At 41.8% G+C, this 27,996-nt stretch overlaps 2 protein-coding genes across 7 annotated transcripts in view; one reads left to right on the forward strand and one right to left on the reverse strand.

Moving 5' to 3' along the window:
* CCDC148 (coiled-coil domain containing 148) overlaps window positions 1-20,122 on the reverse strand; it is a gene marked incomplete at its 5' end in the record, with an annotated part of 102,149 nt that extends 82,027 nt beyond the window's left edge. The window contains 2 exons of one of the 5 annotated variants that reach the window (XM_081929044.1): window positions 14,823-14,872; window positions 18,636-18,691. In XM_081929044.1, the coding sequence (XP_081785170.1) occupies window positions 14,823-14,872; window positions 18,636-18,676 (91 nt within the window). Of the gene's footprint in view, window positions 1-14,822; window positions 14,873-15,673; window positions 16,510-18,635; window positions 18,692-19,158; window positions 19,526-19,908 lie in introns of those variants that run through there. The other 4 variants (XM_081929045.1, XM_081929043.1, XM_081929042.1 and 1 more) reach the window with 4 other exon arrangements.
* Window positions 19,502-27,996, forward strand: part of PKP4 (plakophilin 4) — a 93,430-nt gene continuing 84,935 nt past the window's right edge. For both annotated transcript variants that reach the window (XM_081928812.1, XM_081928811.1), the window contains exon 1: window positions 19,502-19,641. The gene's annotated coding sequence lies outside the window, so the exon portion shown is untranslated. The remainder of the gene's footprint in view (window positions 19,642-27,996) is intronic.

The raw sequence follows: 27,996 nt of genomic DNA on the forward strand, positions 1-27,996 counted from the left end.
CCCAATGCCATGATTGGAAGGATACCCAGCACCCAACTCCTGCTCTTCTAGTGATCTACACAAATCAGCAAAGAAGTGGGAGGTGCTTCTGTCTGTCATGTGGGGTGTGTGTGTGTGTGCGCTGAAATGCATCCCTTAGGGCAATGAAGCATTTGGACCAATGTACGGTATATTAGTTGCTCCTGCTGCAACCCGATGCAGAATCTAGAATTTGAATGCAGATCTGGAAAAAGTCCACCTTCCACATTCTGAAAAGTGGAATTCAGGAGGGTGTGTTCTGAAGAACTTGAGAAAGAGAGTAAAAACGTAAAGGGACAGCTAAAATGATTTGGAATTAACTACTCACTTTCCTCTTAACTAGTCACTCTCCTAATAATTATTTATACACCTGACACAGCCTCTTTTATGCCTTTGGAGTATAAGAATTCTTTCTGGGTACTTGAAGCCGAGGGAGAAAAAGAATCTTGGCAATTGATAGCCACCTGGGAGGGACAGCTTACAAGTACAAAGGATAAAAATAAAACCAGACACTGAACAGGAGAGGAGAATACAGAAACGTATGTGCTGCCAAATTAACCATATTGATTCTCATTGTGACCATGTTTTTTCTAGGGACAGTAAGAATATTGCTACCTCACAGCTGAATTTATTTAGGGTGTGTTATTATTTTATTTTCATCTGTTTAATATATGTTTATCCTGCCTTTCTACTGTATGTGTACAACGTGGCTTACAGCAGAGAAATTTTAAAAACAAAACATTAAAATAATTACAGACTTTTTTGAAAACAACAACAACCTTTAAGAAGCCACAGCTATTTAAAAAGTCATGAAACTAGCAGATGGTGATAACATCAGAGGGAAACTCAGAAAAATAAAATAGTATTTGCCTGGATAAAAAAGTAGGAAGGTCTGTGAGTATTTCTAGGAAACGAGTTCCAGAAAAAACATGCTATCACAGGAAAGGCTCTGTCCCACCCAGACTGTTGCCAGCCTAGCTCTGCATGTGGAGGCAGGTGAAAAAACTTCCCAAGAATACATAAGTGACCAGCCAGGTTCGCCTGGAAGAAGATATCCTGGTCCCAGGCCATTTAGAAGTTTATAGGGGAAGAAACTCCAACAAATTGGAAGCCAATGCAAATCCTTAAGTGTGCATTGCAGTGCCTCCCTGATGATAAACTAGTCACCATATCTCATGTCACTTGAAGTTTCCAAACCTTTTCCAGAGACAAGGTTTCCAGAGACATATACCGGTAATGAATTCATGATTACTGTAACCAGTACATGGATAGTAATGATGAAGTCATCCTTTTCCAAGGGCAGAGCTCCTGTACCAGGCAAAATTAGTAAGAAGGCACTTTTTGCAACAGGTGCCCCTCAGGCAACCATTATAAAGGCTGAACCTAAAAGTACCTTGAGCATATTGCACCCATAGCATTCTTGAATTAATCTCAGCACCAAGTCTGTGTGTAATAATGTTTCTGTCTGAGTTGGCATGTGTCCTCATCTTTTTTTTATATAGACATTTCCTGCTGGTTATACAAGTGCAAGCTTGTACATGTTTTACAGGCTTCCTGAAAGTGTGTGCGCCTGCTGCTAAAACTATGCTAAAATTCCATCGCTATTTTTCATTCTTTAGTCTTTCCAGCTCAGTCCTAATCACAGATTATCAGAATGATGACCCCCTGCTTTCAATAGGTCATACTAAGAAGTAGACCTTAAATGGGTCTTCAGGTGAGGCCATTACACATTTATGGTGGCTATGTTTTTAAAAGATATGGTTTGTTTGTTTTTAATAGCTGGAATCAACAATACTATTTGGGAGTATATTCTCATGATATATGCAGAATACACATAAAGATGCAAAAGGCACATGCAAGTCAAATACGCAATGAACTGTTTACTTTCAAACAATGTATGGAATTTAACATGACACTATTCGGAATGTTCCATTTGTGCAAGCCTAACAGCTTGCTAGACAGAATGACTCCCGCCTCTGACGCCTTCTGCGTCCTGTTCTGCGGGTCCTCCAAACTCTACCTGTGGTGCAATGGATTAATGCATCAGGTTGGTGATTCGAGCCCACCCAGGGACAGCTGTGGGCAGGATCCCTGCACTGCAGGGTGTTGGATTAAATGACACTTGGGAGTCCCTTCCAACTCTCTGATTCTATTATTCAAATCTGAGTCAAAAATTTTTTGAAGGGGGTGGGGAGGGTTGTATGTGGAAAACCCTGTTGTGAAATAGAATTAATAGGTTGAATTTTGCCCTATAATTTTGGCATGTGGGGGTGGTAGAGCCTTATCTTCAATTGCTCTTTGAAAATTCCCTACAGGATACTGTGGTCAATACTGAGTTCTTTGGACTAAACCAAGTATAAATGAATTAATTCATATCTGTAATCTGAAGTAAGAACTGCTGAAGTGTTTTGCTGTTTTCAATCTAAAACTTACTAGACCAACTTGCTGGAAGGTGGTGGAAGAAGAAATAAGGGAAAACAAAAACAGAAGCAGCACAGCTCTTGGTCAAAACCTAAGCACAGCCTTTAACCTTCAGTTCCTTTTGGTTCCAAAGGCAGAAGCCTGAACTGGGCTAAACTGGATAGATTCCTTATAGGGTTTTAAAATTATGCAATACACTTTGCCTGTGAGCATGATCAAGCAATCTCTGAAATAAAAAAGGAATCTTTCACATTAGCTTGTGGGGGTGAGAATGGGATCAGATTACCCAGTTTTCAATCACCGTATGCCAGATTTCCATGGCAATACATTAAAGGAAAGAGTGACCTCACTGCAAGTTGTCTCTTTGACTGAATAATATGCCATTCTAAAATATCACTTTAGGGCTAAACAGGAATTAAACTGGGGTTGGGAATAGAAGGCAAGTAGTTTTAAATATCCTTTAATATAATGTTTAATTTGATAGCTTATTATACTTAACAGAAAATGAAAAGCATGTATAATATTAAAAGTGTAATTTGTAAAGGAGGGGTGATACTAATCCTAATATCACATTTATTTAATACTGTGAATCTGTTAAAGTTGCAAGCCACTGCTACTCTGAATCTGATCTACATAATACTGTATGGCCATTAGTAGACCACTTGACTAATACTTAGTAGGTCAGCCCCACACCTTCACTCTATTGTTTACTCACAGGCATTTGATGTTGCATGGTGAGCAGTAACTTTTTATAGGGCCTGAGTAAAAGTCAGATCCAGTAGATTAAAATGAATTCTCTTGAAGTTGCACGATTCTAAATCCCCCCCCCCCATAACAACAATATCAAAATAAAGCTTACTTTGGCAGACTACGCAAAAAAATCAAAGATCCCATGCATGCAAACACCACAAAAACATTTATCCAAGGCATGAATCCTCACGGACACAGGATGGCCATAAAAAGGATAACAAAACTACCAATAAATTGCAGAGCATCTATGTGGACAAAGAGATAAACTGTGACGTGATTGGGATGTGAGAATCCACAACAGAAATTATGAAAATTCATACAAATCCATGTTTTTGTACCATGGCAGGGCTGAAAACACCAAATCTGGAATTTCAACAGTCAAGTCAATGGAGACAGATGTGATCTGTGATTTGATGGTGTGCATGGGAAAATGAAGAAATTTCCAGAGGATACGTTTTACTGGATCCAAGATGTGTGTGTACATGCAACCCTCCCCTCTCTTTCAGACTCTCCATTCTTCCTGTCACAAACCACTTCATTTTTCTCCCCCCTCAATTCTCTCCAGAGAATCTCTCTTCTCACTTCTTCTTTCACCTCTACATGATTTACAAGGCTCAGAGTGGCAGCTTAGTTGGGTATCGATCATGCCTTGAGAATCTCATAGATCTGAAGGAGGTAATAGGCAGTTGCTCTTTCAACTCCAAAAGGGGAGCCGGTTCTCACTCTCACCACCTCATGAGAACGGAAGTAGTGTGTAGTGGTTGAATCTCATGAAGATAAGTGCTCAAGGATGCCAAGAAGCAACCACAGGGTGATACCATCAGGACCATATACCACTCAACAAGCATCATCTTAACTGGCTACAAGTAGATGTCTGGGTCCAATTCAATTCATTAGACTTAATGGAGTAGATCTCACTGTCTTAGGAAAGATCTCTTCCCATTTGAGTTTGTATGCCTATTAGGATCAACTGGAGAGACTGTGCTGTAAATCACCATACCAAATGAGGGATAACTATGATCTAGACATAGCACATAAGAACAGGAACATAAGCACTGCTTCGTAGTTACATACATTCATCAGTCTTCGCCATCTGTGGACCACTGCATTGTCTCTCATTTCATTTAAGCAGAAAACCATTATTAAATCCTTGAATATGAGGCTGTGTCAAAAAGCTCTATTTTCTTTTGATTTTTTTTAATTGGTAGCATTTGCTTAGGTTCTTACTAAATATAGGTTCATGCTAGCTATTAAAATAGAGTATAACTTTGCTATGTAATTAAATGGCAACACTGTTATGCTTATTTTTAATCCTTCAAAGACTAAATATCATGTTAGTTGGTCATCTATACAAAATTCAAAAGAAACAAAGCCCACTAGTGTTCTTACTAGTTTAGATGATTAATTAAAAGGTCTGTTGCTTAACATTTCTGCATTACACTTAAGACATCCAATGTTGTCTGTTCCTTTTGTTCTGGTTTAAGGGTCTGTTAATTGGTCTACCCATTCAAAGATTGGAAATGTAAATACTGTATATAGATGCAGTGCTCTTTCTATGTTGATTTAAAAGATAATAGTACTGTATAAGCACAGGATGCTGTGAGCAAGGACCAAAGCAATATATCACTCATAAGCTGCAAAAATGTACTTCTATCTATTGAACCACCTACACAAGGCCAGCTTTAGGTCCAGAACCATTATACAGTGGTACCTCGGGTTACAAACACTTTGGGTTACAACTCTGCTAACCTGGAAGTTGTTGCTCCGGGTGGCAAACTTTGCCCCATGATGTGAACGGTAATCACGCGCTGGCAGCAGGAGGCCCCATTAGCAAAAGTGCGCCTCAGGTTAAGAACGGTTTCGAGTTAAGAACGGACCTCCAGAACGAATTAAGTTCATAACCCGAGGTTCCACTGTACACTTCTGCTGAAGCTCTGATACATACTCCAGTATCAAAACATTTATCATAGAAATCCTTGTGGAGGATAAGGCTTTCCATAGCCACTAGTCATATTCATAACTGCAAGATTATCTCCAGGAGCAGAAGCAGTTGCTGAGGACCATTGCGTGGGAACAGGTTATTACACTCATATTCTGCTTGTGGGTTTCCCATAGACTTCAGCTTGTCCACTGTGCAAACAGAATGCTGGACTAGATTGGCCTTTGGACTGATCTAACAGAAGTATTTTTAGGCTCTTATGTCCTGAATCTAGACACTGCATCTGACATTTATAGCCTTCAAATATCGGAAGCTGCCCTTTGGTCTCTACTCATCTGTTTACTTTTGAATTCAATAGAATCTAACACAATGTGGAATTATGACATCCAGTCAGCATTTAAATCCAACCAACTTAATATTTATGGAATTCTTTCTGACAGTATGAATAAGAATTAGTTCATCTCTTTTATGAAATAATAGTACATTATCATGAAATTGGGGGTTCTCACAAGGTTTCTCCAGCAAATCCCTGTATGGTTCCTTTAGCAAAAAGGAGAACATTTGAAATAAGTAACATTTGGTGCAATGAACTTTGAAACACCCCCTCCAAAAAATAAAAAAAGTCTAAATGTCCATTGATAAGAGGAAAGGTTTGAAAGGGAGTATGCGAAAGCAGGAACTGAAGTCACCCATGTCTGCCAAGCTAACTTGAATCAAGCAATTCAGCTGGGGTTTTGTCTTTTTTACAAAACCCCTATACAAACCATTTCTGCTGACCAAATGCATGCATTTCAGAGTTAGACAGTAGCAGACAGTAAGCTTGTCCTTTTCAAAGGGCTTAATTCAGAAAAAGAGAGAAGGATTTTAAATTTCAGGCTGCAATACAGTGCACCATTACTTGGAAGCAACCCCCACCAAACATAAATGGCATAGGACTAGAATGTCTGTTCTTTGGAATTATATATGTATCATCAGAGAGGAAGAGGCAATCAATAAACAACCTCCGAGCTGGAAGCAGGGTGCTTGATCCTTGCTCTTAATCAGATGGACCAACCATGAAGTCAACCTTCAGGGAATTGATCACACCTCGTAACATACTCCCAAAACAGAGCATAAGTTCCCAACTATCAGTTGCTGGAGCAACACAAGAAGCTTTCTCTGCTTCTTTGGCCAAGGGACGGTACAGTTACCATCCTATGCACTTTGTGAAGTGTGACTGAAATCTGTGCCAAAACTCTGACCACCAATCATGTATTGTGTCCTGTCAGATGCTTTTTTTTTTTTTTTTTTTTTTGCAATTCCAGACAGGAAGGGGCAGGAATGACATCCTGCTGTACAAGAAGTGTGCTGAAACTCTGTAAGCTTGCCATAATGTAATTTGGTGCCTTTCATTCAGTTTGGGGTGGGAGTGGGGGGTCACAACAGGTGTAGTCTTGGTGCAAAGGAGAAGCTCAACAGCAAGACTCCTCAAGTAAACATAAATGACTTTTTGCCAAGATCTTGAATTTTTACAGTGGTAATTTTCACAACTTTCTCCACCAATAGAATTTAGTTTGGCCAACCTGTTAGCTCCACTTCCTAGTCAGAAAGCAAAAGCACTGATCCCAGTGACACCTATAATGCTGATCACCCACCTGTGGATCTTTCTCACACTCTTTACACCACTGAAATTTTAACTGCCTTTTCAAAAGAAAGCAAACCAAGTTTTGGCTAGTTTTTCCCCAATATATGTAACCTGACCTTCAGCTGACTGATTCAAAACATAACTTTCCTTGTTCCCTATTGCAGAGAGGAGGCACTTTCCAATAATGGTAGGGTGAACAACTATCACTCTTCTGCATTGGCATCCATCAGATAAAATGATTAAATCTACATCAGTCACTAAATGTAAAAGAAATAAAGTCACTGTAACAGAAGCCTGCTGTAAAAGTGCAATGCTTCTTGCATGACAAAAGAGTCCCTTGACTGTGCCTCAGAATTTGTTTTTGATAAATGGAAAGCAATGCCAAGATGTTTATCTAGCAGCAAGACTATTACCCAGTGCCAATATTATATTCTGCTAACATCATCTGTTAAATTCTATTATCTGTTACAGACTCTCATTTTGGCCCTAAGTGCTTTGGCTAAGATTCTAAGCATAAATAAATTCCATCTAAGTCTGTAGGACCAACATCTATGCAGCCAGCAGTGGAAACAGGTTTTCCCATAGTGATCTCCTGTAGATCCATAATCTACTGTGCAGCCAAAACCAATACACAAAGAAAGATAAGGGGGTCTTCTCCCTTTTTTTATCTTTCCGTGACAGTGGTGGTGCATCACCACGCACATACACCAGACACTCCATAGTCTGACGGGCGATTTTTGTGTGCAGTCTGTGTCCCTGGCAGCAGCTGGTTTCACCAACCCCGATGTATAGACGCTACTCCACTGTGATAAAGGTTGGGGTTTTGACGAGTAAAAAATAATAATAATTCAATTCTTCCTATAACTCAGTGGAGCAGAACCAGGTGCATCTGCCCACATTTACTTTATGCAAGATTGGCGGCCATTAATAGAATAGTTGGAAGATGCACATTTTACATACATATAGCCAAGCATATAAAAGAGTGCATACAAACAGGATGTTTTTATCCTGTGATTGTTATGAAAATACTTTACTAGACTGAGCAGTGGAGCAGAAAGGAAGTAGTTTTGTATTTTTGTTAAATATATAGAGAAGCAAAGAAGTATATTGGATGTTGTATTATTTTCAGGGAGATACGGGTGAAGTCTAAATCAGGAAGAGCGATTTGAGGGGGAACTGATCTAAACATTCAGCCTACTATTCAGAGACATCATTCTGCAGAGAGGAAAAAGAATTACAACCATTTTGCCATTCAGTGCAGTAAAGCCAGTGCCTTCAATATTAAGAGAGCGAGCAGAATAGTTCCATTATGAAACACAAAGAAGACATGAATCTAAATTAACACAAAATACTACTGAAGCATCTATGCAATACATTGCTACGTAACAGTTTTATCTAGACACAGGATTATTTATATATATTTGTGTCATAGTCACAATATTATATTTTGTATCATTTATTTTTCCGTACATTTAGTACTAAAAGCCTTCCCCAAATATATTATTTCTTCAGCACAAATATGCCTGTATAGGAAGGAGAGGGAGAGATGAGCCGAGGATACATTTAGGAGATGTTAAGATGGAGAAGAGAAAATTAAAAGAGCATAATTGGGAAGAGGAACATTATCACACAGAGCCCTTCAGAACAAGACTACCTTGATTCTGCAGTGGCGCTTAATTAGCAACAGTTTGCAACTAGAGGGAAATTAGTACTGTACTCGGCATAGTTTAACTCAGTCCTGATTGTGCAAATAGTATATATTTTGGAAGCTCAAGTGGTTTACTTTTCAAAAGAGGTTCTTCTATAGTGCTGGATTTGATCGGAGGCAGACAGAGATGCTCTCCCTGTCTCTTTGCAACAGTGAAGCCCACTTTATGGCTCCGTTCAGGGCCAAACTAGAAGATACAATTAATGTGTGAATGCATTTCATATATGTTTTAAACAAATAATAGCAGTGTGAGGGGGGCAGGGGGCAAACCTGATTAGGATTGGGAATGGGGCATGTGAAAAGGGGTGGGTTCGGGGGCTAAACATTTTCCCTGCACCATGGTCCCCATTTCCAAGCTGCTATTTGTCACAAGAGGAAAGCTACCAATGTCACCAATGCCAGCTTCATCACCAAGGCAAATAGTTGTTTGAGGGGCAATTTTTTCATCAGGACCATGATGTGGGAGAAATAGCTAATCCTTCCCCATGCACCAAGGTTCTAATCAGTTTCCTACTGTGCTGCTATTTAATTATTTTTTAAAGAAACAGACCTGTGGAGAACATCTACAAGTCATCTAGTTTGGTCCTTAGACAATCCATGAAACTGTAGTTTGGAAGATCAGAATAACTTGTGAGCTTCTGCACACTCATCTCCCTTCTTGAACACTGGTTTGAAGTGTTCCAATTCTGGTGTGGACAGAAAGCACTAACCATAGTTTTGGGTGCCATAACAAACTGTAACACAAAATAGCAAACTAAAAGTGTAACTCTATGCGAGAAACACTCATTTCCATTTATCCAAACTATAGGAACTGGTGCTTTAGTTACTGGTTCCTTTGCCTTTTACTGATAAATACCACTTTGCTCTTTTTTAAAAGGGGGGAGGATTGGGGTAGGAACCGACTAAGGGATCATTCATCACTAATGCTATGCCATGTCTAAACAAACCAATTAGTGACAGAAGTCCACAAGAAAGCAGCTTTGCAGGGAACCTTTGCTGAAAAGGACTTCCTCATAAGTAAACATTATAGAAGGCTCTGTCGTCATGTAACAAACATTAAGTGCTGCATGGACTCATCATTTTAATTCTACTTCTGGCTGATTACAGAAAAACACTGTCTCAGCAGTGCTAAAAGGTCCTAGTGTAAAAACACCCACTGATTTCAAGTGATTTCAAAGCAGATCAGGCTCTATTGGTAGATCTCTCTGGGTGATGACTGACTTTTTTAGCAACAAAATAAATTCTTTACACATACACAATTATTCTGTTGAAATGAAGAAGAAAACCAGTAGTAGTGGTGCCTGGGTGCAGTGGTGGGTAACCAAGAGTGAATTTTTGTATGGAAGAAATGTGAGCCCAGTTCAATTCTGGCACTCAGACTTATTTAGCTCAGAATTCTTTAATTCTAAGGGGATATTTTGCACCTGGCTCTGGTCAGTGGATCTTGGGGTCCTAGTAAAAAACCAAAGCAAACCTCAAGTCTGCCAAACCCTGAACTAGAGGAAACATATAAAGTTTACATTGCAACGTTCTTTCTGTATGCATGGTGTATACAGATTTGTATCTCCAAGGCATTCAGGATCCCCAGATTTTCAGCTCCTTTCTTATATGGCTCACCTCCTTAGTATTCTATTAATATTCTCAGTGTACCTTCGAGGCACAGCATTAACAGGCAGGTAGGCTGCTTGGTAGGCACATTAATTGCCATCAGAAAGGGTTGCTGTGGACTGTGATTGTTATAATGCTTATCTCCTGCTGCTGATTGAAGCTGGCAATAATGTTAAGTAGGAATTACTTTTCTTGGATCTGAGATGAGAATTAAGAGTTTGATTCCTGCCACCTCCATAAATACACCCACCTTTGGGTGCAGCTGGAACCCTGCATTGTGAAACTGTTGATCTTTAAACTAAAATATGCAGCATCACTAAAAACAGCCTTTTTAGTACTGAGCGATTGGCAGGCAGCCAACATAACTTCAAGTTAAAAAAACTAGATCCAGGAAATTATAGACCTGTCAGCCTAAATTCTGTTTCGTCAGAGTTGTTGAAGAGAATTATTAAGGCTAGAAGTGGAATCCTATACATATCTCCTCAAAAATAAATCCCATGGAATTCCATGGAATCTCTCACAGAAAAGGGGGTGCTGGAGCATATCTAAAACAAACTTGGGGGGCAGGCTCTTCTCTCTTTCAAAGCAATCACTGCAAGGCAGGAAGGATAGTACAGTGGTACCTCGGGTTACATACGCTTCAGGTTACATACGCTTCAGGTTACACACTCCGCTTAACCCAGAAATAGTGCTTCAGGTTAAGAACTTTGCTTCAGGATGAGAACAGAAATCGTGCTCCGGCAGCGCGGCAGCAGCAGGAGGCCCCATTAGCTAAAGTGGTGCTTCAGGTTAAGAACAGTTTCAGGTTAAGTACGGACCTCCGGAACGAATTAAGTACTTAACCCGAGGTACCACTGTAGATAGTTGAGGCAGCCCCAACTTGAGCAATATATCCTGTACAATTATACAGTACGTGCAGTTGCCTGTGGGTTCCAGGGGTGGGGTACTCAGGCTTCCATACCCCAATAGGTTCAGTTCTCAGGTGAACACTTGGTAGAGGCAAGTTTGTTCATGAATAGCTTCCCTTTTATTAGAAATAAGCTAACACACACAAAATACAGACATCTCGTAGCAAGGCAGAGCAGCTCATAAACATTTCCTTCCCCTCCAGCGTATGTATACAGAGACATACAACAAATGAGACACACCCAGCAGGACTCAATCACCCCAGGCAAGTAGCCGAGGTTTCATTACAGGCCCCTTAAAGCAGGGAGGAGGAACCTGTAGCCCCACAGATGCAGCTGGGCTTCAGTTTCTATCAGCCCCAGCCAGCATGGCCAATGGTCAGGAGCAACGGGAGTTGGGATTCAGCAAAGTCGGGAGCTGCAGTCTTCTCACCCCTGCCTTAAAGATAGTGCCATGAAGGTTGCACGCCACCCCAAATGTCTGCCGAGTGGTAGCAAGATTGGAGGGGGTTCCAGGTGCTCGCCCAGGGTTATGTTTCTGTTGGGAAAATTGAGGCGTGGAGGAAACTAGTGTCTTTAAGAAATATGGTATATTTCACACATATTTACACCTAAAGTCTTCAGCGGAGAGGGCACAGAACATTATACAGTGGTACCTCAGGTTAAGTACTTAATTTGTTCCGGAGGTCCGTTCTTAACCTGAAACTGTTCTTAACCTGAAGCACCACTTTAGCTGATGGGGCCTCCCGCTGCCGGAGCACGATTTCTGTTCTCATCCTGAAGCAAAGTTCTTAACCCGAGGTAATATTTCTGGGTTAGCGGAGTCTGAAGCGTATGTAACCTGAGGTACCACTGTATGTGAAGTGTCTCTCTCACTGCCCCTCTCATAGTGTCAGTAAGCTCAGATCAAAAGCAACAATCATGGCTCACTGTCTCTCAGTGCAGCCTCCTTCAGCCAGCACTGCATAGAGTTCTGCCTACTTTTTGTTCCCATAACACTTTTATATTTCAAAAAGGACACATTTTTCTATGACATCACGCCTCCCTTCCTGCCATCATCCTGGCAACCTCCCAAATCTCCTGTCTCTGTCCATTCCTCAGAGCAGGGGATGGATAACTTTTTGCATTGTCAATTGCCCTTAAGGGCCCAGTACCTGGCTCCCCATTATTTCTCAATGGCTCTGCATTTAGCTAGCCCAGTCTGGCTGGTGTGCATTAACTAACATATGGATTTCTTGTCTGGCACAGGTCTGCAGCTTGTATTTCCCCCTCATATGCCAAATATTATCTACATACTATAGTTTATTAATTTCTACCATTCACTAACAGACTCTGGTACCCTAGATTTATCACATTATTTCTTTCTTATACATTCAGTATACCCCAGTGTGAAGTATTAAACCTCCCATCCTATTTTGACAGGCCTAAAACAGAATTTCATGGCATTGTAGCACTATAGTAGTGAGGTGGCTTGGAGGCTATGGGCAGCCAGCTGCTCAACCAACCAACCCACCCACAACTGAACAGATTACAGTAGGGGTGGAGAACTCTTATGCATGGCATATATGTTTATTCATAATTGCAAGAACCACCTTTTCCTTTATTTTGCTCCTTTTATCCTGATGATGTAGACACTAGCCCCAGCACCTGTCTCTCCCCAACTGTGCACCCTTTTCTGAATCTGCTTGTCACACACCCCAATACACAACCCATTTTCAATCTTACCCAGATGACAGTATATAGGAAAAGCAGTGAGCCAGTGTGCAGTTAGGTGGCCAGAGCACACATGATGCTCTGATCTTTGTATTCCATAACTTGGAGAACAGTAGGATTGGAGCTGAAAGAGCAGGAAAAGGTTTAAGTGCATAGAGGCTAAGTTTTAAGCAAGTACAAGACAGAGGACATTCATTTGCTGTGTACATGATGCGGAAGTTATAATGGACACTTTAAAGGACAATTTCTATGCTTTTTGCTGAATTAGTCAGTGTAAGTGCCTCAAGTCCTCTTAAATGGAAGGCTTTTCTTACCCTACTTAATAACAGCAACTTGGGTGTGTACACAGAAAATGTTAACTTTATTAGAGCTTTAAAACAAAATAGTTTGATATTTCACTTTAATATACATGTGGGGTTTTTTAACTGGTTATCTCAGAAATCAGTTTACATCCATCCTGCAAAGAAGACTGTTTCTATTGTTATACCTATAATGGTTTTAACATTATTAGATCATCTATGGATCAGGAAGTGTACTAGGCATATAATATAGTCCATTACTGTTACCCCGGTATGTTGCCCTGTGAGAGAATACTAAAGCTGAGACAAAGTTGCGTATAACAACCCCAGAATGCAATCAAATGTTATCACAGGCTTCAAATCAAAAGACCACAGCAGAGATCTCAAAGAGACGAGCAGCAGATCATTAGAGAATGTGAGCCATACCAAAGTCTACAATTCCAAGTGAAATTGTCGCAGCTCCTCTCTCATAAAAATGTACACATGCACTAGCACATCCCATGCAAGCAACACGTATAGCATCTCTCCCTTCCTACTTACTGCCTTCCACTGCAGCTGTCTTCTAACTCTGGTGACAGCCTTTTTTTCCCCTTTTGGGAAGCAGCTTCCATCTGGGAAGTGTCAGTCTGACAATTAGCATGTGCTGAGTAACTTGCTCTTAAATTAAATGACTGACTAAACTGGGAACTTTGAAGCCTCACAACTTCAGGAATACTGAATGGATTTTCATCAAGCCAATGATTCTTGTGTAGTTCTTTAAGTTTAGATATCATCATAATTTCCTGAAGTATGGCCAGAGAACAGATTTTCTCTTGCAAATGTAACATACTGATTTGATGATGGAACAGAATTTTATAATGATGCTGGAAAAACCTGCTGCCTCAGTTATGCACCCACTCCCACAGATGTTAAGAGAGCTACATGTCATATAGCACCTATGCACATCAGAATTCAAAAATTTGTAATGGAAAATGTATGACGGTAAGGCTACTATGCCAGGATGCACAGATTATCTTGCTCACATAACACACTTTCCACTGTGTACCCATGTGGATGCCATTATTATTATTATTATCACCCATTCTTCACTCTAAGGTCCCAGGATTTCACAGCTGCTTAGTTTTAATTCTGCTGATTGTATTCATTTTATTGTTCGGTTTTTTGATGCAGTTTTAATTTGTAACTGCTAGGAAATTCTGGATACACATAAGTATATAAATATTTTAAAATAAGTAAATAATAAATAAGTCTGAACAAAGCCTATGAGAACTTAAATAAAGCAACAACAGTAAAACCAACCACATCTATTGCCTTGTTTATTTGTTTTTATTTGTGGGGCAGAACTTCTTCCAAAACAGAACGTTCCCCCTAGTGCATTTTCTTCCCTGTGGAAAATTTTCCTACCCATAAGTTCATTAGTAACAGTGAATGGATGCCAACTGCAAATACAGTACTAAGCAAGTAAAGTAAGCATGCTAAATTAGATCACTCTCTTGGGCACTAGAAAAATTTCTGATGCAAACTGAAAATTATACTATGCAAATTACCCCAGTTCAAAAATTTTCAGGAAACCTACATCACTGACCACCACAGAAAAATGACAAGGGTCGAGAAATGTCCATCTGTTGAACATGCTGAACATTTGGAGCAAGAAGCTGTTGCATCAAATATAAATTACAGTCCAAATCTTACTCTTTATTAGCTCAGAAATACAGTGAAGAAGCAGCCATTTTATCAAAACCCACCAACCAAAATGATTCTGCTCTTATTTTTAAATCAAACTGCAAAATTATGAACACATTTAAACAGAATTTTAACTGATTTAAAACAAACTTACTTCCATGAGGAAATACTGTATGTTTATTCCATTTACAGTATTCAAGGCGCCTTCAAAAGAAATATCTGTCACAATTTAATTTCGATGTTTAAACATTTTTGAACTTTCCATAAGCTTTGTTGAAACAACTATGGAATATTCTGCAATATGCTGACAGATAACTGCCCACTGCAAACTGGCACAGGATCTTTACAAGTGACTGTATGCTGCCTTGGTTATTATATTCATACTTTTACATAAAAGTTAGCTTAGCTTCACACCCAAAAGAAGATGTTTCTAATCATGTAACAAGCTTTTATTTGTGTGCAATAGCATCAGCCCAGGGCATGAGCACAATAGTGTATTATACAAAAATTGGACTCAATCCAGAAGTGGTTACACATTAAAGCTGTAATTAGGCCTGAAGGTCTTTAGCTGGAAGTTTACGATGTAACATCAGCAGCACTAAATGAAATTATAGCCAACCAACAAAATTGAGGATGGAGACCCAGGGGAGTCGGGAAGGGAGGAATCCTATCACATTAACACTCTTATCCTAAAATCATTCCTTGCAAGCTAGCCCAATTTATTTCAATAGGACTTAGTTCCATATAATATGTTTAGGGCTGGGTATTAGACACAGAGTCCACTATAAAAATGTCACTGCAGACATCTGAGTCGCCTACAATAATTATGAATGGAAAAAGTGATAACCATGTGAAACCTTTCTAAAGTTATCACACTTATGCTAGAACATTAATCAGCTATAAAGCCAAGCTCCTTATTCTGAGAACAGGAAACCAATCCATGCTTTTTGTATATTGCATCTCTAAACAAACCCCAATTATAGTTCTTTTTTCTTAATCACCTACAGCACAATATTTCAGAAACTCTTGGAAATGGATGTGCCACAGAAAGTGAAGCTTCACAGAGCTTCTACGTTTTCAAATTCCATTTTGCTCCTAGATGGTCTTGTGGTATGTAATCTTAAAGACTGTCAGCGATCCAGGAACTGATTTTTTTTGTTCTGTTCTTGCCCTCAGAAACTGTGAGAGAAAAGTTTCACAAGCTGTGTTTAGTGTTAAAGTAGCCATTTGGAATGTCTCCTAAGGAAAATTACAGAGCAGTCCTACACTTCCATTACGCCCGGGGTGGTATATATGCCTCTACGCCTGCAAAACGATGACCACATTCTTATACATGATTAGCCCAGGCATGGAGAGGAACACACATAAAATACAAAAATGTTTTTTTAAAGAAGACCAGCAGGCATCCATCATCACTGGAAACACCACCAGTGTCTAACAATCATGCCCACATGCAGAGGGATGCAATGAACTCACCTCTGGGACATGCTCCTAGCACACACACATCCCATCACAACATACAGAACAATACCAAAGCAAACCCAACCCATCAGCACAGGCAACATTGGCAAAGCTAGGCTCCAGGGATCCCTACAGGTTGCAGCTTGAATCCCCTTGTAGTACTCACAACCACTGTTTTGGAGTACAAAATGCAAAGGGGAAGGGGGGAAAACCCTGCAGTTCAGCACCCATATAGCTCCTAGGATAGGATGCCTCCAGAAAGCACACAGAGCACTCCTGGGACAAAGGTTCAAGGGCCACCCAGGAAAGGGGAAAAAATACATATTTTGCCAACCAGATAAGAGGATGAGTCAGGACATGCTGAAGTCAATGGGGATTTTTGAGTGAGGTCGTGGACTGAAGGATTATAGAATATCATAGCGGCAGTGGTTTGGTCATCCTCCAGTGTGGAAGGACTTTCACCAAATCACACAACCCCAGATCTCAAGTACAGGACTACACCATTATTTAGGGCTGCCATACACCTGGAATGGGATTTCAAAGGCAGAAGTGATGTCCAGGGAGACTATCTGGAAGGCGGTGGTTTGTTCTGGATCGAAAAACTGTTCATCAACTTTGGGGTTTGTCTAAAAAAAGCTCAACAACTTTTCAGGTGTCATGAAATATGGCAACCCTACTCATTGGCAGTTTCTTACAATGGCATCTTACTCTCTTCCAACTTTTCAGTATCAGCGCTGATCACAGCTGCAACACAAATCTGAAGTTCTTAAGGCACTTTTATCAAATATTTAGGCAAGCAGGTGCCTGGGATTCTTCCAGCCCGGAGTGGTTAGTGCATAACAATTGCATTACTGCAGGAGAAAGGCATAAGTGCCAAGTTAAAACCCTGTGCCATAAACACACAGCGTAGCTTCCAACATTCCAGAAATGAGAAGTGGGACATTATTGTATACTTGTAACACACCCTATTCTGACACAAGCTCTCCTCCCTATTGCACATTGCTGAAGGCTCTTTCTTGTCTCCTGCATTTCCGTTTTTAAAGCTTGTGAATGTTTAATGTTTAATCTCACAATGGATGTGGTTCTATGTAGTATAGCATAGCTGTACCTCAATCACAACTAGCAACAGCTAGCATCTCAATAGGATTGAAGGGAAGAATCATCAAGAGGATTGAAAGAAAGCAGTACACTGGCATTTTGTATTTAGATAATCAAGAAAGAATCAGCATTGCTGCAGTCTGGAGGCAATCATATGATTTAAAAACAAAGAGGATGTTATATGAGAATAATAACTGCTCTATAACAACTACTAAATATTTTGGGAAGTTGTTTGTTCACGATACAGACATTTCTTAAGATAGATAACTATGTTTTACACGATGGTTCTTGAGTTCAAGGAGCAGATTTTAGTCTATGTTTTTATACAAATGGATGTCATTTTGAATCAAGATAGCAGACTGAAGCTTTCAAAACTGCACTGATTTTTTGATTTCTTGGAATTCTCGAGAAACACTGGGTATGAAGCTGTAGTGTTATCCTAGACTCCCGTTTGGTCAACGTGGCCTCAAAGGGAACAGAAGCTATGTCAGTTGTGGTGGAGTGTCGTAATTCCCCTCCCACTGGAGTCAAGGAGAAGAAAAATGAAAAAACCTGCCACCCTGCCCCACTGTCACCACAACTATGAAGGCGGTGGTTTCTTCACCATGGAATATTCTGCACCACCAATATTGGTTCTACACCCTACTCACTTATTAGCTTTAGAGATGAGGAGAAGATGGTAACAGTAAAAACAGCATTTCCTCAACTGTATGAATAGGTAAAGGGACCCCTGACCATTAGGTCCAGTCATGACCGACTCTGGGGTTGCGTGCTCATCTCACTCTATAGGCCGAGGGAGCCGGCATTTGTCTGCAGACAGCTTCCGGGTCATGTGGCCAGCATGACTAAGCCGCTTCTGGCGAACCAGAGCAGCACATGGAAACGCCGTTTACCTTCCTGCCGGAGCGGTACCTATTTATCTACTTGCACTTTGACGTGCTTTCGAACTGCTAGGTTGGCAGGAGCAGGGACAGAGCAACAGGAGCTCACCCCGTCACGGCAATTCGAACCGCAGACCTTCTGATCGGTAAGTCCTAGGCTCTGTGGTTTAACCCACAGCGCCACCAGTGTCCCTACTGTATGAATACATTAACATTAACATTATTTAATGGCATTCCCAAAACCTCCACCACAACCCCACCACAAATAAAATAAAGACAGCAATTAATCAGGAACAGGAAACACAATAGGAACTGTCTCAAGCAATAGGCACAATATGATGTGGGAATTTTACATAACATTCTTTGTATTATCTCCTCTGGAATAGCTACCCACCCTTTGGTTCCATAGCCATAGAGAAGAACCTCTGCTTCACTCAGAAATATACCAGTAAATGGAGAAGCCCGAGTTTGGAATGGGAAATCCACCATTTTACCACAAGAGTGAAAAAGAGTACCCAATGTGACACCTGATTACAAGTTCAGTATCCGAAGCAAGCACCCCCTCCATTCCGATTAAAAAGCAGCCATGCAAAGGTCACGCAGACAGTTATGGGGAAAGTCCAGAAAATAAAATTTAATTACCGCCTTCCTTGTTCCCCATCCCCTTCCCCCCACTCATCCTGCATGCATTGCAAGGGGTTGCCCTAGATGACCCTTGGGGTCCCTACAGTTCTAACAATCGTTCTTTTAAAACAAAAAACAAAAACACTGAAAAGGTGGAGCCTTTTCTGGCGGGAAATGAGGAGCCCACACGTGCGTGTGCTTGCGCGCCCGCGCAGAAAGAACAGCGCAAGGGTTGCCATCCTATAATCATGCGCTGCGTCTTGAGGGCGATCCCCACAGTCACCAGTGGCCACAGGATCCGCCTGCGCGTTTACATCTTCCAGTTTTTATTATATTTTTATCACGGCTATCCTTCCCTTCCTGTTACCACATAATAATTCCACTTCCACGACCACCACCCCGGGAAGTCCCAACAGTTATACACACCCAACGGCCGCCCCCCCTGCAAAACGTCCGCCTGGCCTGAAGGAACCGCAGCCTCCCCTTCTTCCACTCCGCCGGGTCTCCTCACAGCATCAGTAACCTTAGCAACCTCAGGCCTCCCCTCCATTGGCCGGTTTGACGCGAGCCGCCGGCCAATGGCGACCCCTCCCGAGGCTGGCTGCTCCAATCGGGGCGAGGCGCAGGGCAGGGCGCCTTGTTGACGTCTAGCTCCGAGAAGGGAGGAGGAGAAGCGAAGGGGCGGGAAGAAGCGGGAGCAGAGAGCCTGCGAGGAGGGAGGAGGAGGAGGAGGAAGAGGAGGAGGAGGACTCCTCTGTGCTGCTCGGCGGTGGCACATTAGCAGCACGATCATGGACACCCCGGGGTAGGGGCCCTTCCCAGCGGGGTGGCTGCGGCCCCTCCGCGCAAGCCGAGACCCAGCGCCGGCGGGGCGCCCCCTCCCAGCCCAGCCCGCTCCGTCTGAACGCGGTGAGTGGAGGTATCTCAGCCGCTCTGTCTCCGAGGGAAGGAGGGAGGGAGGCAAGGCAGCTCAGCACCCAGCGCTGCGGCGGGTGCAGGAAAAGAGGGGCACAGAAAGGAGCAACCTGTGTTGGGGGGGGGAATCTTCCTGGGTTGGATGAAGGGAGCGAGGAAGGAAATCTGCACTCCCCCCGGACCTTTCCCCCAGCCACCTTCCCCTTGTTCTTCTCAAGCTTCTTTCAAAACTCTCCCTCCTTCGCCTCTTCCCTGGCTTACCTGCTTCCTCTCCAGCCTGCCTGAGCTCAGATCTCCTGCTCGAAAATGGTTTTTTGCTCTGCTCTTTTTTTGCCTCCTGCTCGCCTCTCCCTTCCCATCTTACTCTGTCCCCTTTACGAATATTTGCTTTTTGTTTTTGTTTTTTATTCCCCCCCCCAGCACCCCCTTTCTCACACACACCAGATTTGCCAAGCTCCATAATAAGTCCCTCCCTTGGTAAAAATGTGTTTCCTCTGCTTTGTTTGGCTCTGCTTAAACTGCCTATCCCTTCCTTGCTTATTCAGCCCCTTTAATGTCCTTAAAAACATCGCTGCTGCTTAGTTTTTCTCCTTTCCTTCATCGCCTCCTCCAAAGATCCACTCATTTACCCTCTAAGTAACCTTTCCCGTTGGTTCTCATCCTTTCCCTCTACCTCTGCCCTGCTTGTGGTTCCATCCTAAAACATGAGTCTTTCGATTACTCTTCCCTCCTCCTGTCCCCAGAGTGTCCTTTTCTTTCTCCCCATCAGTTTCCCTTCCTGCTCAACCGACTCCACCTAAATACCCTGCTTTCTCATGTTAACAACTTCCCTTATGGAAATTCCTTCCTCTTTATTACTGATCTCCTTTGCCCTTCCTTGCATAATTAGGCTTCCCATGAATCTACCTTCCTGTATGATTCCACATTAATATCTGCCCCCTCAAATACCTATCCCCATCAAGTGTCTTTTGCTTAATCTCAGTTTTACCCCTTTGCCCTGAGAATGTTTTTCCCCTCCAGTATCACAAAATATCCCCTAAAAGCACTCTCAATACATTCTTATTCCCTTTTCTTAACCTCATTTCTTGCTTTCTAAACCTTTGCATTTCCCTCATTAATAGACGATCATTTCCTTAAATAGCTTCCCTTTTTAGTTCTGGCCTCTTCTCAGAGTGAACGTCCTCTGGTTCCTATAAAGCTTTTTATACTCTTATTTTACAAGTAATACTGCTTTTCAGTATTTCCCCCCTCCCCTGTACTTTTTCATTCACTGAGCCCCAGTAAAACCCCACGCCCTTGTCTGCCTGAGTATAAGCCCCTTCAATCCTCCCCTGCCTTTTGCATGTCCTTTAAACCCTCACAATTCCCTGCCCATTCCCTCATCTTTGCTGGAATTCCCCATGTTCTCTTGGTATAAATTTCTTCCTGCTTCTTCAGCCTCTTGTCTTTAAAAGCGGGGAGGGACAACAACGTCCTATCCCCTTCCTCTTGTTTCCCTGGTTAACCAGCTGCTTCCACCCCCCCTTTCTCTTCCTGGCCCTCTAAATCCTTCCCTCTTAACCTGCAGTCTCCCCTCACTCGACCTCGCCCCCATCTTGTATTTTCTCCCATTTGCTTGTTAGAGCCACATGCAACCAGGCTCGAGTAGCGAAGCCAGAAAATGTCTGTGGCTCTCGTGCTTTCTCTTTCTCTCTCTTTCTCTTTGCCCTGGGTTTCCTCAGTAGGGGACCCCCAACTACTGTCCCTCTGCAGTCACCCTGTAGGGAGAGAGAAGGAGGGGGCAGCAGCGGCAGTGACTGCTTGGTTTTGGCTGCATGTTTGAGGAGTGCGACAGACGGTGGTGTGTGGACGGAAGCTGCTGGCGCTCTGGGCGAATGAGAAGGCAGGTGTGTGCCTGTGTGTGGGAGGGGGACACGTTGTTTGTTCCTGGAGCTTTTAGATAGTGCAGGAATGCATGGAATGCCTCGGAAGCCCGCTGCAACAGATCGCTTCTTGCCCAGCTCTCTGAACAGCCAAAGGTCACTGGACCATCTCTTGAACAGCAAAAGGGAAAAAGCCCGTTCCTGCCGCCTTGCTGCAGAGAGAGAAGAAGCAGTAGCCGTGCTGCATGCTTTGAGCATGGCATTACACAGGATCAGAGTCTAGTCAGATTCCTCCCCTTGAAGGCTACTTTTGATGGCCCTTCTAATGACTGTTGGTTTGACCTATCCCTGTCGAGCAAAGCGAGGGCTTGCCTTACCCCCTCTCTTTCAAACGTATTTTGTGCCAAGTTATGATTCAGACGTCATTCAGTTCAGTACTGTAGCATTTTGGTATATGACTCAAAGCAGAGCTATGGAAACTGAGGGAAGCCCTGCAGAAAACCGGCTGAGGACCAGAGAAAAATATGTATTAAAGCTGTGTGGCATTATAGGAAGAGTTTTACAACATATTCCACCCCCCACTCCCCATTATATTCAGTGCATGAAACTATAATCTAGAGATGTTTTCATATGGAGCATTAGAGGGATAACTGTTTCTTATCAATAGTGAGCTTCATGTACACCCCTATAATGCCAATCAGATTAAAGAACAGAGAGGCAAGTGTTTTACTAGAGATGGGGCAGAGAGGACTGTCTGGTACTGTTAAATTACTGGGCGTGTCAATTACCATTTGGAACAACACAGAATGGCAGCAGGGCATAACAATTGCCAGCATGTCTTTCCCCAGATTTATGTCTCGTAGTACCATGTATTAGGTCTATTCATCTATTGAAGCTGCCAAAACCGCTTAACTTGATATTTGTGAGGAGGGGGCTTGGAGTGGAGTGGGGTGGGGGTGGGGAAGGGAGACAAAACAACATGTCGAAAAGTTTGGGGCACAATGGTTCAGCCATAGGTAAAAGGGAATAATGTACGAGTCTGAACACGATCTAAAAGTAGTTGTTTTCTGTTTCATTTTTTCCCCCTCTGCCAGATGAAAGGAAATAATTACCATCCTTAGGTTAAGAAGAAATTGTAGTGGTAGCTGCCAAAGCAAGTCCCAGAGCATTTCGCATAGTTGGCTGTTCTGACATGTTTGGGGCAGTTATTCAAAATAAGAGATGGTGGCTTGGCTATTACTTTTAATTGAAAGGTGCCTGCAAAAGAGCATTTTAAAAACTGTAATATACCTTGCTTCAAAACAGATATTGCTGTTGCCCTGATGAAATGCTTTATATTCAAAGGCGTCTGCCGTCTTGTATGCTGAATGCTATTTTATGAGTGATTATGTGTGCTTTTTTTAGCTGTAAAACATACTTTTGAGGTTCAGTGAAATTTAAAACACGCACACACATCCCTAATGTATTTATTGTAAGCAGTATCCTGTGCATCCTTGACTGTCACTGTCCCCACTACTGTTAAATACAGCAATGTGTACAGTCAAAACTGGAGTGCTCATGGGAGAGTCCTAGGCACCTAATGCTTTATAGGTTTTGCATCGACATTGTGCTTCTGAAGGATTGCTTGAATTTCCATATTTGGATGGAGTTTTGTAATCGTTACATAGAATTATTGTGAACCAAATGACTTATCAGACAGCACAGTTTTCCTTTCTTAGTAAAGGAAGCTGGGTGATATTAAAATAGGATAAAATGCATTTTGAAGATTTATTATGCAACAGTAATTACCAGTATACTTAGGCACTGTAACTGCTTGATAAATACCTATATTCGTATACCTAACTCACTCCCAAATGATATTGGCTCCTCTGAACTTCCTTTACTCATTCTCTGGTGCTTCAGCCGTTTCAGAGCCAGCAAATTTCAAGCTCCCTCCCAAACTTGCTCATCTGCAACCATTCCTAGAATCATTAGAACCCGCTATGTCTCCACCCATTCTCACTGTCTGATTTTGGCATTAGAGTAGCCTCAAATTCTTTCCCCCCACCCCTTCCACCTCAGTGCTTTGGTGACACCAGCTGTTTTCTCACAACTACAAGCTTTACCTTTTTCTAGATATTACTCCTTTTGCCACCAACCTATTTCACAGCTATAGAGGATATTTCACTAGAGTGTTTCATTTTAAGTGGCAATCTCTCTCTTTTGTTTAGGTACTGTGTTTCAGATAATAAAGTGAATTCCTGATCTCATGACATATAAAGTATAGCATCTCCTCAAGAATGATTGAATGAAGTGATTTCATATTGTAAGAGCAATCCAATAAGATATTTTCTGCACTGAGAGGTGAAACACATTCTGAGGGAATTGCTGTAGAAGTCTGTGGTGTGAGAAGCCAGTCTTTATTTTAAATGTCTTAATTATCATAATAGATCTTCATACTTATAGGCTTAATAAACCCAATAGCCATCACTAAGGTTTTTTGTCCTGCCAGGATATCCTTGTTTGCATATTCTGAGTGTAGTGCAACCAGCTATTGAATCAAAGGGCAAAAGTGTTCATGGGGTGGAGGGGCAGGAGGGGGGAGTTAGGAGACTGGAAAGGACAAAACATAATATAAACAACCCACTTCTCTTTTGTTTGACCTCTTGCCAGTATTACAGAACTTTTAAAAAGATAACTGTGCTACCTGGATTATTTGTAATGCAGTAAGCCTGCGATTTATGCACATTTACCTGTGTGCATTCAGCTTTATGCACTTGGCAAGAAATATATATATATTGAAAAGGGGCAGGCATCTGGGAAAAAAGACTTTGGCAGTCCTACCTGCCATTGAACTCAATGTGCTTTAGCTTTAGGTGCAATTCCTGGAACGTAACCCCTGTAAATTGCGGGATTGCTGTATTGATTTTTTTAAGATTATATATACTGAAATAACCGCTGTGCCATATTTTTTTTTTTTTTAAAAAAGGGTACATTTTCATATGCAGACAAGTTGACCCAATGCATTTTTACTAGGTGGTCTAATGCAAGGATAGGGAATCTTACCCATCTCTGCAGAATCTTGACCTCATTTCAGGCAAATCTTGTCAATAGCTAGATTTGCCCTACATAATACATTTGTAGACTTGCTGCTCAAGAATGGCCTTTCTGGAGGTACATGCAGTGACGGCTGTTCCTTCAAGACTCTGAGGGATATGATCTACACCTCCAGTTTGGACACTTGGCAACAGGTTGCAATAGCTTCCCAAGAACAGTTGTGATGTGGCTAACAACTTCAAACAATTATTAGTAATAAATAAATGTTTATGGCCCTTTCCAGCATATCTGTGGAACCATCTAAGGCCTGCCCAAAAACCAGGAAAGGTGGAAGTGGGGATGGGAGAAGATCTGGATTATTTCCCTGGCTTCAGAGGCACAGAATAGATTCATGCCAGTGTTTCTAGCCCGGTGCAGGCAGCCACAGTATAATGCACATTCCATTCCTGGGAGCTAAGAGCCAAGGAGTGGGCTGTTTCCACTGAATTTGGTGAGGAATAAGGATGGATGGGGCAGAGGGAGACAGAAATGGAACACAAATAGAGGATAAAGAAATGGGAGGAAACCAGTAGCATCTAAGGGTACAGAAAAATATGTACTGGTGCAGAGAGGGAAAGGGGATAAAATTGGATATTGATAGACTTATAGGGTGGTGAAAGAAGGAAGAAATAAGTGAGAGTTGGTAAATTCAGCTAAATCTATGGAATGAGGAAATGGATACAGAGGGAAAAGGAGATATTAGCTTGAGAAGTGGGGATGCAGAGGCACCAGAGAAATGGGGGGGGGTATGCAGAGATCTTTAAGTAAGCCCTGGACTTTGGTTTGTGATAGCTTGTGTTACTTTACAAACTGAGACACCCCCTCCCCGTTAGTGTGTCCTCCTTACATGCTGGTGTGTGGCGTGTAATGGACCAAAACTATGCATAAATTAATTTTTAAATCTTGGTTCTTGGCAGGGCAGTTTTCTTCAGAAGCAGTTAAAAAGCCAGCCACTGACAAGAGCTTCTCCTTCTGAACTGCATTAATAATATTTATGATTAATAATAATCAATTATTAATAGCATTTTCTATTCAGGATTGCCTCAGCCAAAATTCTGCACAAGGAGTACTGTTTTCAGTCATTTGAGGCCCTTGGCACGTGCTTGGTTTGCCCGTCAGCAAATGCAGTAGCCAGCAGAGGATGGGGACAACAGAAATGAGGGTGCACAGATACCTGGGGTAATACAGGAATATTGCTATGGAAAAAGAGTAGGTTGCTGAGAAATGGGACTTTAAGGAACCCTCTAGGTCAGCCTTTCTCAACCGTGGGTCCCCAGATTTTGTTGAACTACAACTCCCATCATCGCTGACCATTGGCCCTGCAAGCTAGGAATGATGGAAGTTGTAGGCCCAAAACATCTGGGGACCCAAGGTTGAGAAAGGTTGCTTTAGGTAGACAACAGTAAAAAAAAAACGGTTGCTGAGAGTAGGGACACAAAACTGGTGGTGAGAGAGAGCATGGAAAGGAGGGTGAGTTCTTAGCTCTTCAGAGAGATGTGCAGCTGTGTAAAGAAAGGAGAAAGCAGGCTGTGAGACACAGAGAAAATTAGGGTGTAAAGGAAAATAGTTTTAAGAAGCATACATGTTGGAATAATAGCCTATGCTTTTCAGTGGTTAATGCAGTGATACAGTCCTCTTAGCAGGGGAAATATAACTTTGCCCTGAAGGCAATATGAATTGTGTACTTCTGTACCAGAGGGATGTTCTAAGGCAGCTATGTTGACAGTGTTAAATTCCTAATGTCTTTTAAAAATAATTACGTCTTTTGAGGACTATGTATAACACATACATGCCACTTTGTTACAATGGAAAGCTTTAGCCACCTAACACAGGGTAAGGAACTTGTGGGGCCCCCAGAAGTTACTGAACTTCAGCTCCCCTCATCCCTGAACATTGGCCCTAACGCCTGGTGATGATGGCAGCTGTACCCTCCAGATGGTTTAGCCTACTAGCTTGGGGAAGATTGGTCTAGATCCTGACCAAGAAGTGGTCATTTGTTACTGTACCATTGTGGCATGGCAGCCCTAAGGGAAAAAATAGGTCAAGAATATGTTTGTTATTCCAGATATTGGCTTAAACCGACCAGCCAATTACTTGGCCACAGGTTTCTAGTCTCTTTTGGGTTGTTGCCAGCAAGGTGGAATACCAAACAAGGTGGAATACCAGACAAATATGAGAATATACAGAAGGAACTGAGTAGTTCCTTCTATATACATTGGTACCTCAGTTGTCAGATTTAATCCATTCCAGAAGACCGTTCGACTTCTGAAACGTTTGACAACTGAGGTACCACTGTATATAAATAATGTCTGTAACTGAAGTTGGTTCTTATGCCATCCTGGGGGAGTGTTTGCCACTTTCATGTAGTAAATTTTCACACAGCTTCAATAATGCATGTAATAATAAGATCATTGGGAGGGGTGGAGGGGACGACTTCTCACCACAACAATGCCACTCCTCCCAAGGCTCTGTACAATTTCAGCATTGCCTAATTTATTGGTGCAGCATGGGAGCTATCTTGCAGGAACAAGCATATCACTAAAGTAATGTAAGAGCCATCCCTATGTCTGCAGAATGTTTACATTGCAAAGACTGAAGGATCATAAATTCTAGATCAGGTATATTACTCTGATTACATAGCAAAGCATTCGTGACATTCATATATGCACTCATGTGGTTGCTGTACTATCTCAAATTTTCCTTTTTCTTGGACAAATTGTGTGTATGCACTACTGAAATAAGATACCGAAGTTTAGAGTTGCATAGAAGGCTTTTTCATGTTTGACTAATAAGGGCAGATCCGATATAGTAACCCTTGTAAAATGTAGACTGAAATTGTGTTTACATATAGTTTCAATATGAGAAAGTTTGTTGGAAAACTTTTTTGGAAGTGGCTCATAGTAAGTGTCAATGCCAAGTTCAGTACCCCCTTTTCAGCAACTGGTCCCATTGCCACTGAAATGATCTTCCTTCCAATCCCAGCTGAAAATTAGAATTTGCATTCTGCTGCTAGGAATGTTTTGTAGCCATCAGTAGAACTTCTTTTGTTCTCCTCTCCTCTGAATACATAGGGGTTGTGTAGGGGTTAATCCAAAGCTTAAAGTAAATGTCTATGTGCATGCACATGCACATATAGTAATGAAATAATACTTGTATGGATTAGCTGCATAGTATCTTCTAAAAATATCAAGTAACTTTCCCTCTAAAATTTAAGTGATTTCCTCAGAAAAGCTTTGACAACTTTGAATACTATATGTGGCCCAAACTACACAAGAACCAAGAGATCTAGATCACTGGACATTGTAATTTCCTTTTTTACAGCAGGCTGGGGTGCATGGATCTGATTTTGGTGATGAGAGCAATGGTACTGAGGGATGAGTATTTAACCTTCCTCTGTTTTCCCCTGCACAGT

Source organism: Podarcis melisellensis, assembly GCF_964234715.1.
Source record: "Podarcis melisellensis genome assembly, chromosome: 1".
NCBI lineage: Eukaryota > Metazoa > Chordata > Lepidosauria > Squamata > Lacertidae > Podarcis > Podarcis melisellensis.